Consider the following 16,611-nt stretch of genomic DNA (forward strand, 5'->3'; position numbering starts at 1 on the left):
TGGGTAATTCTGGCAATTTTTTTTTTTACGTATGGGCATTGCAACAGTCTGAGATATTCATTGCCTATGAACGTGTATGCAATGTATTACAACAATATTAAAATTTTAATGCAAAGAATAGAAAACTATTAACATCTTCTTCAATGGTCAACTCAGCTGTCAATCTGGAATAGTAATTCGGCAGATATCTGGTTTATATTCATAACATCTTACAGGTAGACCCTTACATATACAACAATTGCTAAGCAGAAATTAATATTTCAGGTCACCATAGCAATCCAAGCGCTTCCAGTGGTAGTAACCGAAATAGTACTGCTTCCCAGGACGATGATGTACCGGCGTACACTGGACCATTCTGTGGTCGGGCCAGGGTTAAAACGGAATGTATACCAAGTCCCTATGATATGGAGTCGCTAAGACTCAAGGTAATTGTTTTTTTATAAGTGTCAATTATTAATTTAATTTAAATGCTGAAATGTTCGAGTTACGGACATTGAGTTATGAACATTGAGTAACTAAAACATCGAGTTACAGAAATTATCACGCCCATATTTTTGAAACCACGCCCACTTTTGTGATACCACGCCCAAATTGTAACTCGATGATCAATTTACACAGTTAACAGAACTTCGAATTACGGGCAACATACATTTTGTCAAATTTTGTTCCGACATCTCTTTTAATTCAACAGTTATTTCAGTTTTGATCAGTACTTGTGTCAAATTCTGGTATATGTTCGATATGGGACTCATAGCGATGTATACAATGCATGTAAAATGCATTGTTTGTTTACACAAAATTCGAAAACACTGTGTGACAACCACCGCCATTTAAACTTCAATAATATGTAATACAGAAATTTCAAAAATGTTTGGACAGGAAAATGGTTGAAGTGAAAATTCATAGTTCCTAATAACAATTCTTTCTTATTATTTGTTTCACTAGAAAGGTGACATCATTGATGTGATTAATATGCCACCAATGGGGACGTGGATGGGTATGTTAAATAACCGAGTGGGAACGTTCAAGTTCATTTACGTTGACATGATCAATGAGGAAGAAGAACAAAAAAAGAAATCTCGGAGACCTAGAATCAGACGACGACCGTCAAAAAGACTCCCCAAGACCAATAGCGTGGAGGGACTACTGAAAAGAATAAATCTGGAGGTAGGGACAAAATGGACAATTATTACTGATTTTAAAAGGCGACAGTCATCGTGCCACGCCCTGTTCGATATGGGACTCATAGCAACGTATACAACATGTGTAAAATACATTGTTTATTTACATGAAATTCAAACACGCGCTGAGTGACGACCACCGCGCTTTAAAGTTGAAATCTAAAATCAATCTAATTTTATTTTATTGAGGTTTGGGGATTATTATATGTAACATTTGATTGTCTAAATTTGTGCATTACATCATCCAGTTTTCAATGAATTTCAGCACAGTATTGGTGTTTGTTGCATCTTATCATTTAAATTTCATTTTCTTTTTAATACACTCTTCCAATATAAAGCATGATTAGATCTGTCCGGCATATGCTAATATATTTTCCACAATTTGCGTGTACTCCAACCACTACATATTTCAAATAATAATCTTGAGGTGCAACTTTTAAGGAGAAGATTATCATTGTCCTTATTTGGTTATAACATGACACCATTGCTGTGCTCTATTGGATGATATGCAGTCCATAGGCCCTTAACATGCATAACATTTCGTTCAGTAGGCCCTGAACATGCATAACATTGTGTTTAGTAAAATTCGATAATGAAAAATCATGCAACATTTCTAATTTCACAGGAATAATAACCGACAATAATTACCGGTACAATTAAACATTTCACATGAGGAATGTATCAATTTTAAACATTTTTTTCAAGATCAATTCGTTGCATAGAACTTCACACGAGTACATGTTTCATAGCTTCCAGGTACACTACGCAATATTTAAAGCTGGAGAGTCATCACCTGCGCATGCATCAGATGGCCATAGCGTGTCATTGTTTACAAACAAGCGTCTACCCATGATTCTTTGCATTTTTAGCGTGGTTGTTATCGTTGCTTGGGACTCCATTCCGGCGTGTGCACAGGTGATGACCCTCCCACTTTAATCAAATATTTCTAGTCAAATATCATACACGTAATAATAATGTGTCTTTCGGTCCAAAATTTCCTTAGAACTTTTATAAAAGAAACAGTTACCAAATTTGTTCGATAATAAAAAAAATGTTTGTTCATTCAACAGGAATACATCTCTGTGTTTATGTTGAACGGATACGAGACATTAGACCTGTTTAAAGAAGTAGAAGATGAAGACTTGGATGCACTGAAGATAACCAACACAGAACACAGGATTAAACTACTGACTGCAGCTGAACTTTTACAGTATGATGGTAAGGATCACATCAATCGTAACAAAGTCAAATTTTGTCGCCTTGCCCAGAATAAATTTGCATATTTTTTTTTTTTTTTAATTGTTTGAATAGATTTTATCAAAACATGTTGGAATTAAGTCTATCCAAAATTTACAAAAAAATGTTGGAAAAACGTCTGAAATGTTGGGCAGAATTATGACTTATTGTTTGACATTATTTGCATTCTTCGTTTTCATGGCTTTCTAAATCTGTGATCAAACCTTCTCATGGTTACTGACTATCATCCATGAGTCATTGTTTAATCATTGTTTTGTTTTTTGTTAACAAGTATTTTTGTGTTATTCTCCAAAACATAATACCATGTGTTTGGAAAAGCAGAGCAGACTGAACTTGGATACAACTATAGTGTGAGCAGTCGGCTTAAGAAATCAAACCTTTGATGATATTTATCACAAATTTTTCATCTTTGTTTTTGTTTGCTATTGTATTAATAGATGATGACACTGTTGTCGCTGATGACATCATGCAAACCGAGGAAACACAAACGGAACCAGATTATGAAAAACGTAATGAGTTGTTATCAACAGAGGTTTTAGCTCAGCTGACTTCCTCCCCCAGAGATTCTGGTTGCTATGCCAGCAGTGAAAACTTGTTGACCCGGGAGAGTCCCAGAAGTGGGCAATCTGCTAAAAAAGACGATCAGGAGGAGTTTTGGCAAGATGGCCAGTTGATTAATGAATCACCTGACCAAGTGCCTAACCAATCTGACCAATCCTTTGATAGTGTTAGTGTACAGGTGACCACATCTAGGGAAGTCCTGGAAAGTCCTACAAGGTGTGGATACGTTAACGTGGAAATTAAGAAAAACCATGACTATGTAAACATAGAGGTGTTCAGTCAATGTAGTGATGAGAATTCAAACGGTGAGGGGTCAAAGGTCAATGTCACAGTGGGAAAAAATGAAACAAACTCCAGACCAGAAATATGTATTAAAAATGGACATCATGTGGAGACAGTCTCTCAAAAAGATGAGGAAGTAATACCATCGACTGCCGGATCAGTTTCAGAATCTAGACAAAATGGGCTGCAAAGTCCAAATAACTGCACAAATGGGGAACCAACTTCCAGAGGGGAGGAGGTTGTCCCTAGCCCTTCGTTCCACGAACTTGTGAACCTGTATGAAAAATCAGCTTCTGAACTCAGCCCTCGTACAGGCAGAAAAGCTGCCACCATGGGAGGACGAGGTAGTCCGAAAGCCATGCCTAAACACCCTAAAACTTTTCCTAGGAATAACAATGTTGGTGAGAACACCAACACAGATGACAATCACAATGGCATGTTGCAGCAGACCAAATCAGAGGATGCCATGCACCAGAGCCCTGTGTTGTCAAGGACTACAAATATAACAGAAAATGGAGATTGTGACTCCAGCAAAAAAGCTGTTAAAGTGAAACCACCTCCTGTGGCAGCTAAACCTAAACCTAAGCATAAACAATCTCCAAGTGTGTCTTCAAAGATGGATCATTCCTCATCAACATCGTCTTCGCGGACAAATCAGTGTATTGTACTGGATAGCCCTCCGATAAGCCACAGGTTGCCTCGACCACAGGCCATGCCATTACCCACGCTGGTCGACAGGAAACTTGACGATGACCAGATTGATCTTACAAGTGAGCCGTATTCAGATCAGGTAAGCAGATGTGCGTGTAGTCTTCATACTGGACTTCAGTTTTATTTAAGATATATCAGGAAACTAGGTGGCTCATAATTTTGATGAATGTTCTGTAAATGTCTAGGTACTAATATACTGTTAAACATGTCTTTTTCGCGAGCATGTCTTTTTAGCGAATTTAGCGAGAGAACTGATTCGCTAATTCAAGATGTCGCTAATGACTTTATTATAAATTCAAAATGGCCAAGGCTTAGGGATTTGTATACAGTAATCCGGAACATAAAAATCTGGGGCGCTTCCTAATTACACTTGAAAGTTTTTGTTTGTTTTTATGGAGATGATTTGTTTTGGCACGCGACAGACAAGTATTGTGAAAACAGGAAATCAACAATGACAAGAGTGATTCGCTAAATCAACATTTGCTATTACTTCATTTTACCACAATTCGCTAAAATTGCATGTCGCTTTTTCAACATGTTTTACAGTATATGACTGTTGCCTTCTTTATTTGCAAAGCAAATACTTGTGTACATTATGTCATGCATGTATACGTTTCTCATCAATTTTTAGGCAGCGTTTATGTTGCCTAGCAACAGTGTGTTCTCATAATGATTCGCTCTAAGGTGGTTGATTTTGTAATCTGATATGGAGGTGTGAGTGTCTCCCTCTGACTACTGCTCCAATCTCTCGTGCCACCATATCAGTCTAGGTGGGTTGGTGGCAGTGTTCGAAATTAACTGAAAATCATAAAATGCCCGAAGGACCTATGTCAAATTGAAACTGTAGGTCCTTCTAGCTAACTGTAGGCCCTGATATTTAACAAACAAAGACTAAACGGATAATACAAGCTTGCAATTGCAAAACCTTTATTTACTAATTAATCAGATATATTATCTGCAGCCTCAAAGAGGTCATCATCATTTCTTTCATCGTCACTAAACTCATCAAAATCTTCAGAAAAAACACTGTCATGATCACTGGCCGACTCTGAATCTGACATGCATTTTGCATCGTGTTCACAATCATTGGCGTCAGCCTCAGCTTCTACAAGGATCAATTCTGCTGCACGATCCTCGACAAGGCTGGCAATACATCACCTTGCTGTTGTTATCAAAAAGTAACCAGTCTTTGAACTCCGCCTGCCAGCTAATTTGGAATGTGCGTTGTTTACGCCTAGACCATTCGTATTCTTGCTGTTTGTGTAGTTTTCAGCGTGTTTGATGCAAATCAAAGATGGCGGAACATAAAATGTAAGCGCGAATTCTATTGGTTTGAATCAGAGGCTTGATCGGCCTACAACCAATCAGATCGTTTGTTACAGTTCCAACGTTCGGCGCATTTCGCGATCATTCGGCAAGCTTGAATTGAGACTTGTATGCCCAAGTCGATGAATGATGCCATTTGTTGATCAAACGTGCAAGAAAACGCAATTTTGAAACAATTCTGGAGTTACTATCGATATTTATTATATATTTGGTCTTACAATCATACTAAATAATGGAACGTTTTTTTTTAAATATAAATTTATGGTTGGTCACAAGGACTGATGGTTTTTCACAGCTCTAGGCCCTTTACACCCACTGTCGGCGTGAGGCCGACGGACCAATGTTAATTTCGAACACTGGTTGGTGGTGCTTATTTGTTATCTTAACAATAGTGGCACTGGTTTTTGCAAGTTTTCCTTCGGCTGTTCCTCATTATTGATAATCATTTGCATACTGTCAGCCATTTTCCATTCACTGTAAGAATCAAGTCAAACAAAACATGGGATTTGACAAACGCAAAAGTATTTTCAAAGTATCTTCTTGGTTAATAATGTACTATACACATTTGATGATGGTAAATTTTGATGAAGTAAGAGTAACTCAATGCCTTATTTCCCTCTGAAAAATTGGAATTTCATACTTGACCTATAAAAATTTCAAATGCATGATCAAATCATTGATTTTTTTGTCAAACCTTCAGTCCGCGCCATTTATGCAGTATGCGAAGACTCAAAGTGAACGAGAAAATCACCTAATAGTATTTATTTGGACAGAACAGATCAGTGAAGTTACTTCCACCTTTTGTTACTTTGTTACTCTGATTATGACCCATCTTCACCCACCAGTCCATTCATTCACATGATTTCACGGTAGTTGTCGTTTATCATAATGTTTTCCTGAAGTCACTTGTGATAATAATTTGATGGGTTCATTTTTCTCACTGTTTTCTCACTGTATGAAAACCATATTGGAAATGTACAACTATGGACAGAACAGTGTGTAAATCTCATTGTCCACGCAATGTACACACCATTCTGTCCTCTGCTGTAGCTACATGTCATGTGAACAAACGTTTTTTTTTGTCGCAATATCGCATTGCTGCTCAATATGAAGCAACATCTGAAAAACAACTGTATTGTCATTATTTTAATATAATTTTTAAACATTAAACTGGAATGTATTATGACAATGGAAGAACTTGTTCACAGAAAAGTTTGATAATATTGTCAACCATTGTGCCTTTATTCACGTCACTCATTAACACTATCACTTTATTGTTTTAATTTTAACATTTTCACTGTAATATTCAAAAAAGGTTTTTCTTTAATTATCAAAGTTCACTAAAAGAATTTAAAATAAACTAATTTTCCAGTAAATCCAATGATATATCAAATATGTCACTCCAGTCATTTAGCTTAGATTAGATTAGGTTAGAGGTCACTTCAAGGTCAAGTTGATCCCATCAGGTGCTGCTTCATCCCTCACTGCTAACATATTAACAAGCTTCTCGTGTGTTATGCTAACTCTACCCATGCAAACTATGGGAGGTAGAACATCACAATATAGTTTGGCACATTCCATTATATCTCAAGGGGTCCAAGGTATCATCTTTTAAAGGGACATGTATAAGTCACAATCTCTGATCTGACTAACACCGCTAATGGAATGACCGTTTTTTAAATCTTTATGTATAGATGGGATTTTGTGGCATCCCGTCAGCTCTCATCCAGCGATATGCAGAGGAGCTAAAGTCCCCTCTCCAAGACGTTGCCAATACCATGGAGACCGTCCGAATGACCCACCTTAAAAACCATGGCCGACTGGGAGTGAGTAGTTAATTAGCCTTCCGTTATGACGTTTATTTTCGTAACTAATTAATTTGGTTTAAATTATAACAAAATTAATCAATTATGCTTTTTTTGAATAACAAACAGATTTTTGCAATATTTTTTTTATAAGTTCTAGGAAAAGCAGTTTTGTTGTTGATTTTTTTTCTATAGAATGCTTAACATGGTTTAAGTATTTTTTGTATATAATTGTATAGGCAATAAGTTGGGGCTTTTTGCTATGAAATAACATCCCGCCCAAAAATAATGGTAGAAGAAATTAGTTGAATAATTCATTTGTAATTATTATTAGAAACTGAGTGAAAAAAAACAACATAAAAATAAATCATTCAGCCTGTCTGAAAAAAATAATGACCATTACTGACAAGTGACTGACTTTAACCATACATTAGGTTTCCCACCTAAATTTTGAGCCAAAATTTTGTACATTTTTTTTTGTCGATTCAGGATTCCAAATGAATATCATTCACCATTGCTAACAGATCTTGATAAAATTATATGAAAAAATGATCAATATATATACTCAATAAAAAAAAAAGCGTGCTGCACTACTTTTGACGGGTATATTCTTTTCCAGACAAGAAGAGATTGTGGAGTTACAAATATTGACAATGATAGTGTAAATAGGTTCAACATTTTTTTTTAAAGCATTTGCAAACAAAACATATACTTAAAGTTGTGGCTGATCTCTTTACCTTCCCCAACTTCTGCGTTGCTCATTTATGATAATTTGGATACTTTTCTTTTCTGCTTACCGTAATGCTTCTCGGCTCAAAACATGTTTTCTTGCTGATCTGCGTAATTTTTTTATTTTGTGCAAAATAATTGCATAACAGTTTGAAGAATAATATTTATTCATTACCACTAAGCCGGTGATTCTTTTATAGATATTTTGACCTTTTGAACACCACAGTTGCTCAAAACTTTGGTTCAACATTTTTTTTTTGGGGGGGGGGGGGACCAAATGAGCATGATTTTAATTGGCTGCAGATATTGAGCAGTCAAGTTCAAGTTCAGAAGATTTACAATCTCTAAAAGAGTGACTGTATTGATACTTATTGTAGGATACATTCTCGTTTACCGTAATGGCCTTTCAAAACGGTTTATTTCGAATGATACAATAACAAACAAATTAATTATTTGCCAAAAAATACATGTCAAATTAACTGTCTATAACTAGTATTTCTGTGTACGATGTGAACTGTGTTTTGTACACCATGATCTCAATCTTAACTGTCCCCCTTGTTGCAGTGCTGTGCCAGAACATATATAATAATCTGGTAGCTAGTGTGCAGCATCTGTTAAAATTTCATGTAAATTAATATTATTTTGTCACACACAACATATATGTCACATGGGACCCATATCGAACATGACAAGATGTGAAAGTCATGCACTTTAGGGGTTGTTGATCATTAACGCTGATGAATGGAAAATTGTAAATCATTCGTAATCAGTGCTGCTCTTTCTCCCACCAAAAAACAAAAAAAGACAAACTTAAAGTGTTTTAATAATGCAAAAATTTGAAAAGTATAAACCCCTATACAAGTTCAGTTCACTATACAATGTTAAATTTTACCCCTCCCCACCTAAATCAGACAACTTGTTTCCCATCATGCATCATGTTTTAGTGATCAAGGACTCATTAATAAAGATGACTATGGCTAAAACCGAAGTTCCTGAAATATCAGTTTACCAGAAATGACCTTGATCCTCTTCTGTATTTACTCTTTCTTAGATTTCCAGCGTCTCCTTGACAGAGATTTCAAACTCCAACTCGATTGTTACTGCTAAAGACACCACGCTAAAAAGCTGGCTGACCAGTCAGGGTCTACCAATGTACACAGAGCCTCTATTGGGTAAAGGCTGGAGCACCGTTGTTAGTTTATGCGATATGTTGGAAGACGATATGAGAGAGTGTGGTATGAACGATCCAAGGCATATACGTAGATTACTTGCAGCCATCGAGACGTTGAAACTGCAACAAATCTCTCAATGACTCGCATGGGATTGTCTGACACTGTCGTCCATTCACATCACTGTCGGATGAGACAATAAATTGAAGAGTACATGTACTTGTGCCTCCATGCCGATTTTTTACCTACCGTAACGATTTTTTGACCAATTCTGATTCAGTGTTTTCTGATTCATGAGCCATGCATGTCAGTTTCATCCCAGTCAATGGGGAAGCACAGTTCATGCGGCCGTGAAAAAAAAAAAGGAGCATCGCTTCAGTCATGATAGAATGAGTGATAAAAGAACGCCGTCCCAAATAAAGAATCAACCACCTGTTTATGACATGCTGTCATTTGTTTTCGTACGACTTTAAAGCGGGAGGGTCGTCTCCTGCGTATGCACAGGAATTGAGTCCCAAGCGACGATAACAACGCACGCTAAAAATGCAATGGCTCATGGGTAGATGCTTGTTTGTAAACGATGACACTCTATGGCCATCTGATGCATGCGCAGGTGACGACTCTCTCGCTTTAAATGGTAATCACAAGACAGCTTATTTTCACTGTCTTAGGTAGTCTTCTTACTCCCTAGTTATGTATTCTTCATTTGTGGAGATGGTGAAAACTTTCTTTGAGAGGAGAAAGAAAAGATTCCCTGTTTTGCGTTTCATAAAGCAGTCTTTAATGTTTAACTAGACACTGGAAAACAGGTGCATATTTTTTAGGCAGGAGGGTAGGAACAAGAAACAGGGAATTTTCTTTTTCCTCACTAAGATTTGTTTGTGGAAATTACAACTGGATTTCCTAAAATGTTTTGAATCATTCAATAACTCCTATATGTATGATGTTGTTTATTAAAAGACCCTTTAACTTGATCGATTTAATTCTGATATTTCCTGAACTGATGCAAGTTTTGTACTTACCAGTACATAAGGTACATGTATAATAAAATTCCCGAAAGTCCATTTTTCAAAATCCATTGGTAATTTTTGCAAAATTTATAAATGAATGTAAACTTGAATTATATTTACCATAAGTTGCCAGCTTCGGCATTTTTACATTGGTTGTAATTTCTGATTGGCTAGTCTTGTGTGGTACACGACTTTGACAAACTGGTTTTGAGTACCAGTACTTATAGGTTTTGCTAAAAGGCAAACGATTCAAAGTAGTTGTGTATGGGCTATCACTGACTGTGCCCTACTTTCAGTGTACTAAGTCTATATCATCTATGCTATGAAACTGTCCTACTGAAAAGGTTGCATAACCACGAGGAATGGATTTCAATATCTTGTTTCGATTATTTCTTGTTCAGGATGGGTGGAGTGATTGTACAAATCGAACCAAGCTCATTTCCCGGCCAAGGACGCATGATATATATTTCTATGAATTTGTTGACCAATCACCATATTTCTCTATTTGAAACACAGCAAATATTATTTTTGCTGTGATTTTGAAAAAAATTACAACAACCGCTTTTTATTTCAATTCATCAATCAAACTTACTGGATACCATCGTTAATCAGAATCAGAATATGGCAGATTGTTTTTTAAATACGACTCAAATAATCACCATGGTAATACCATGGTGACATTAATGAATAATAAGAAACATCTGCTTTACATTTGCTGGTGTGTTGCTAATAGAGGAAAGATGGTAATATCCTAATCATGTTGAAAGGTAACAATGTATGTTGGTTTTTTCCAATCTGAAATTTTGTAAATATTACTTTGCCATTTTCATGTTTTAGTGAAAATATTGTAGATACAATTTGAAAGCACTCTCGAGTTGCAGGCATTACTGTTATCAGATTATTGTCAAAACGAATCACTTTCGGGCTCTTTTGGGCATTGTGCAAACACAATCATAATCTCCCAAAAACTGTGGGGTTAGCATTTGATAAAAGCAAGTTCAACCAACAAAATATAAAATACCTAAGTGTCCCTTAATATGAAGGCTGTGAGCTGAGCTGAAGAACTTTAATTGGCCTTGTGCAGTATTTATTTTCTTAATCGTTATGGATATTATGCAAACGTTATTACCAATCAGTTCTCAGGACCCAGTACATATGCAGTCTTCAGATAAGTTACTAAACTATCATGTTTCCAATCCACAAATCAACATTCCATTACACACGTACTTGGTGCCCTCAGTTTTGGAGAGAATTTAAGATGATTCGTTTGCTCTTTTGACAATATGCCTCTTTTGCTTATTTTGAACAACTTAGGTAGTCCAGTAATTTTGATTGGATGTCATAGTTTAAGAAAGAAGTACCCTCCAAGTTGGTATTAAAGCACCCAATTCTGCTACAAAATTACACGACTCGCAAAATTCCCCGAAATTTGTCTTGCTTCATTTTAACAATGAAATCCGTCTTGAGTGTTCATGGGAATTCTCAGGTCAGTATATAATAAAACACTCCCAAGATCTGAAACCTGATGTTGCTGATTGCATTTCATAAGTGTAATTTTCCAATCAGAATATGGGTGTTGAAAATAGTATTGACTGTTTTCGATAACTGCCAGATGACGTTAACCGTATACACCACGGTAAATTATTGCAACAATTTGTGCATTTATTATATTATTAATTTTTAATTCAGAGTTGAAATCTTATACGTAATAAAGTATTTAATTTTATCGTGCAACCAGATTTTTTTAAAATTTCTATATTCAAATGATATATAAACATTTTTTTTTTTTTAACCAGTGGAAATCAATTATTAACAGTGTCTGCATTTTGATATCCGTTAATGAATTTTCTGACAAAAATTAGTTTTTTTCTGGAATTTTGAAAGCAAACTAACTTTTTTTTAAATGGGAGATCTTACTTTTTAAATAATATTTGAGTGTTGTTACGTTTTTTGAAATCATTTTTTGATATTATATTCAAGAATGCAAATTTATGCCAATTAATGACAGTTTTTTTTCTATGGGAAGGCCATAGCATGATTGAAAGCATGAAATATGAATACCAGGAAAAGTAAATATGTTTTTTTGTTTGTTTTGGGATGTCTATGCAAAGTTTCCATTTAATGCTCAAAAACTAACCACCATTTATTGTCAGTACTTGTCTCTGATTGGAAAATCAAACTGAAAAAATATTGTTTAGGGAATTTTAAAGATAGTAGCATAGACCTCCAGATTCAGTCACATTTGTTGGTTGCCCATTGTACTTTATCAGTTTACTGAAGTTTGATTACTCAGAACTGCTTTTATTGTGCAAAGGAGAAATAAGGGACCACTAGTGGTAACTTTTTTTACAGCGTCTTTTGCTCGACTGCGAAAAGTTGTGCATATATTGTAATTTATTTACTTCACCAACACAGTGAATGAAATAACAGTACAGACATACAGAAACATTATAACAAACGGTTGAAATTAACATCTACCAAACTGCAGGTGTGTGTAGACATCTGTTATCAAAAACAGTAAACATTGTTAGATGTTGTAAGCAGAAAAAACATTTTGCTTTGTTTATACTTTTTTTGTTGGTGTGTTCCTGTGGTTCTACAGAAAACTTGCAATATTTGCACCAACTTTTTTTTGGTGGCGCATGAATACGACTGAAAGGGGTAAATCGTTCTGGGAGAACAGTGCCTTTTTTTGTACATATGTATATGATGCAAAGTTCTTTACTTAAGAAGTTTTTTTTTTTTGCTAAAGCTACAGTTTATGTGGCTCGCATAACGGTGTTTGCTTAGAATATCCATGTTTTAAAACTTATGCAAATGTGGAATGGAGGTTTTATTTGCACTGGCCACTTGGTGGCGCTCTTTCACTTGAGAGAGTTTGGTGGCGCCACCAAGGGATAGGTTTGAGCAAGGTTTTTATGTAAATAGTCATTGGGTAGCTCTGTATAACTCGACTGGGTTGTCAAATTTTTGTTTGCTTGTATAGCAGCTGTAAGAAAAGTTTTTGTGTGAATTTCATGGAATAAGTTGTAAAGAAATAAAGTTATAAATGTAGAAAAGAAATATTTTTCTTATGACTTTCTTTCTGTTATGTATGTGAAGTGAAGTAAAATTGATGACCAAACTGAAGAAATGTACCAGTCTTGTCAAATATTTGCAAATACGAAGAAATTTACAAATACCAAAACAGTTTGTAGGATAGAGAAGACAAAAGAGCACCAATTATGACTTTACTAGTAGTTCTTGGGCACTACATACTTTTCCATAGACTACAAATATTGGAAGAATTAAGCCACTGCTATGTCAAAAGGTTACTGTATTTATTTGAATGTATATTTGTTTATGTGAAAGGGTTTCTAAATGAAGTGAATTTTATACAGACTGCGCAACAAGAAACTGATTTAGTCTACCGACGGAAACCATCTCATGAACAAGCAAGTTAGGCCACAGTCCCTCCAATCAAGTGCTGAAGGTCTGGTTAGGCACACAAGGGGCTCTCACCTAATAATAAATAAGGTGTCCAACAGAAATTTGGTAAATGCCTAACTAAAAATGCGATGAAAAGAGGGAAATCTAGTTGCAAGGCGTGCATATTTCCGGATGCTAGTCTTTCAGGTCAGGTGACGTCACTACTTAAAAGACAGTCAGCTTGCATCAATGAAAGTTCCGCATTCCGAAGCTGTATTTACTTGACCACTAATAATGAACTTGAATCGAGCGGGAAACTTGTGGCAGAGCGCCTTGATCGCAAAGAGTAGCAACAATAATATGCCAGCCAATCACCCAAGCCATCTGACATAAGAAAGGGAACTAATTGAACGTGTATACACATACAAACACGTGGTGTAACGTAATATAATTTTGTTGTACTGCCAATGCGGAGCATAGGATAATTGGATTGTTGACAAGCTCAGATACGCTTTCCATGTAACAACCGAGAATAACTTCAAATCTGCAAAAAAAAGTCGACGAGTCTCAATTAACATCATGGTTTACATCAATTACTAACAAGTATACAACAGATATAAAATTATATACATACGACCACAGTAATGCGATAGAATATAACAAATTAGTGCATAATATTCAAAAAAATTGAGGTGAGCATGTCACGATTTCAACTAAGAGCCAAGGGTGGACAAATTCCCCCACGTTTCTCAGGTTGAACAATTACCAAATAATGACACAAATGTATGGGATAATATATTTTACTTTCATTTATATTACTTGTAAATAAATCAATAATATGGTCATAAACATATAAATTAAGTTACACCACTCAATTATATAAATAAAGTTACATTACAAGATATGTTCTAAGTACAGAAAATAATAGGGTCTACTTATCAAATAAATGTCAAGTACATTCCAGCTGGTCCGAATGGCGTGCTAGTCTTCACCACGTGGCCGGTCTTTGTTGTATCACGAAACTTGCAGAGCGAGGGCTAATCTGCACTGGCTCGGAAGGTTGTAAATGATTAGCTAGTTTGAATTTGCATAACAATACTGACAATGAACGTGCATTCAACGCCACAAGTTTTTTTGTTTTTTTAGCCAATCAGAATTCATCTTCCGAGCCAGTGCAGATCAGCCGCAGAGCGAGGTTCCTTCGTCTTAATATTGCGTACAGGTAAGGAATTCGGGTGGAACGAAACCACACACGTCGACGGTAAACCAAAAAGTGACCAAAAGGCGCAGCTTTCTTATGCAAAGCATTGTGGATTCAGAAACGCCACCAACGGCCAAAACCACATTTAACCAGAAACAGTGGAGGGCGTTATTGAATTGAATTTCTAAATCAAAATACATTTAAATCTTTTTGTAATATTTATATTTAATTCACGCCGTACATAACAGAGCAAATCACAGGCAAGCGATCTAAATGAATCACATAGACAAAACTCCGTCATTGTCAAAAATAATCATCATAGACTCTTACTTCAAACGAATCCCAGACATTACAAACAACATTACCCAATACTAGTATTATTTCTTCAGCGCTTTTCGACCATTGGCCCGAATGGAACATAACGCGATACCTGCATGGTGGATACCATGCATGTTATCGTTTATGTTATCAATTACATTACCATTGATGCGCCAATTGTCACTATAAATACATTTAATAAGCATATTCGCTTTCTTATTATGATTTCTTAGTAGCTACTCGGGGACTAACCCAGACATTCCAAGCATTCGCAATACTCAACGCCACCTCATGTTCGGGGGGGGGGGGGCAATACATAGAACTTGCCAAATCGGTCTTATTTCTGGTCAAGATATGTATAAATATAGGTAATATTTTTCCGATTTGGTATACTTATGGGTCCATATATAGCGAATTTCCCCCACCTTAGATCGATATATACATCAACCCAGAAATTAAACAAAGCAATCAACATTTAAACGGAGATTTAACACGGAATAAAGAGGGCGCACATTCCTCACAAATGTGCTTCTATTGGAGATGCTCTTTTATTACTGTTTTATACTGTTTTATTTGGAATAATGATATAATGGTCGACTATGGAAGTTGGTTAAGTCAACGAGGCGCCTATAAATATGAGAGTTATGTTCGATATTGGGGGCAATTAATCAGACATTATGGCGTGTTGACTACTTTGCGAGATTGGCTATATGTGTGGAAGCCACGCCTCGTGCTCTTGAACTTCTCTGTAATTGGCTAACAGTTAAGAAGTGAATAAAGCTGATCACAGTTAGTTATCGCAAGATCACCCCTAGGCAAGCAGTCCTGGGGCAGCCTTGACGCAGTCTTAACTCAGTCTTGGGAGAGTTCCGACGTGACGCTGAGATGAGAGGCTGAATCGATTCGATTCTCTGTGTGTCTTTGTTCGATAGAAAGGTGGAGAATTCCCTGAACTTGGTACCTCTGACGTGAAGGTTTAATAACACTAATTAATCCTTCATATATCAACTGCCCCCTCCCCGGGACCTCCTGCAGCTCAGGTATCTTACTGCCACTCTGCAGTATTCCAACCACATTTTAATTATCTGTGCGTACCAGCACATTAAGCCCGACATGGCCTGCACTGTTACCAAGTATGGAACTATAGTTCCATGTACCAAGTAACATGCAAAGAACTCCTCGAGTTCTTTCCACGTCAGCCACGTGGACCTCTTGCTGATTTCAGCACCCAACCACATACTCATGGTTTTATGTTCATCATCCTGGTCATAAACATACTTCAGTATATCAATATGCTCACGAAATGCACATATTAGCCTCCCCTGTCAACAAATATCATCCTCCTGCATATACGACTGATCACCCAGTCAAGCTACTGTTAAGGATTGCAGTCACTGGTCTGACTGGTACATATCTGCTGCTAATAATTGCCGCAATTAACAAGAGCCGAGTAATTCGACAATGCTTGTACTGTTACAAAGTAACATGCGAAGAATTCCCCTCAGCTCTATATACGTCAGCCACGTGGATCTCGATGCTTTCTGCATCAAACCATCTACCCAAAGATTCGTGCCCATCCAGGCCAACATTATACCACCCAATATCACTCAGCAGATGATGCATCAGTTAACGCAAAACTAGGACTTGGACCTT

General features: G+C 36.4%; 1 protein-coding gene across 8 annotated transcripts in view; it reads left to right on the forward strand.

Annotated features, from left to right (window-relative positions):
* Positions 1-13,094, forward strand: part of LOC102803627 (SAM and SH3 domain-containing protein 1-like) — a 152,672-nt gene extending 139,578 nt beyond the window's left edge. For 7 of the 8 annotated variants that reach the window (XM_085505012.1, XM_085505009.1, XM_085505010.1 and 4 more), the window contains 6 exons: positions 265-425; positions 946-1,167; positions 2,252-2,399; positions 2,876-4,071; positions 7,013-7,144; positions 8,904-13,094. In XM_085505012.1, the coding sequence (XP_085361138.1) occupies positions 265-425; positions 946-1,167; positions 2,252-2,399; positions 2,876-4,071; positions 7,013-7,144; positions 8,904-9,164 (2,120 nt within the window). In that variant the 3' untranslated portion in view covers positions 9,165-13,094. The remainder of the gene's footprint in view (positions 1-264; positions 426-945; positions 1,168-2,251; positions 2,400-2,875; positions 4,072-7,012; positions 7,145-8,903) is intronic. The other variant, XM_085505014.1, reaches the window with a different exon arrangement.
* Positions 13,095-16,611: the final 3,517 nt, after the last annotated feature.

The sequence above is a fragment of the Saccoglossus kowalevskii genome, chromosome 11 (genome assembly GCF_978046115.1).
Source record: "Saccoglossus kowalevskii chromosome 11, keSacKowa6.1, whole genome shotgun sequence".
In the NCBI taxonomy this organism is placed as follows: domain Eukaryota; kingdom Metazoa; phylum Hemichordata; class Enteropneusta; family Harrimaniidae; genus Saccoglossus; species Saccoglossus kowalevskii.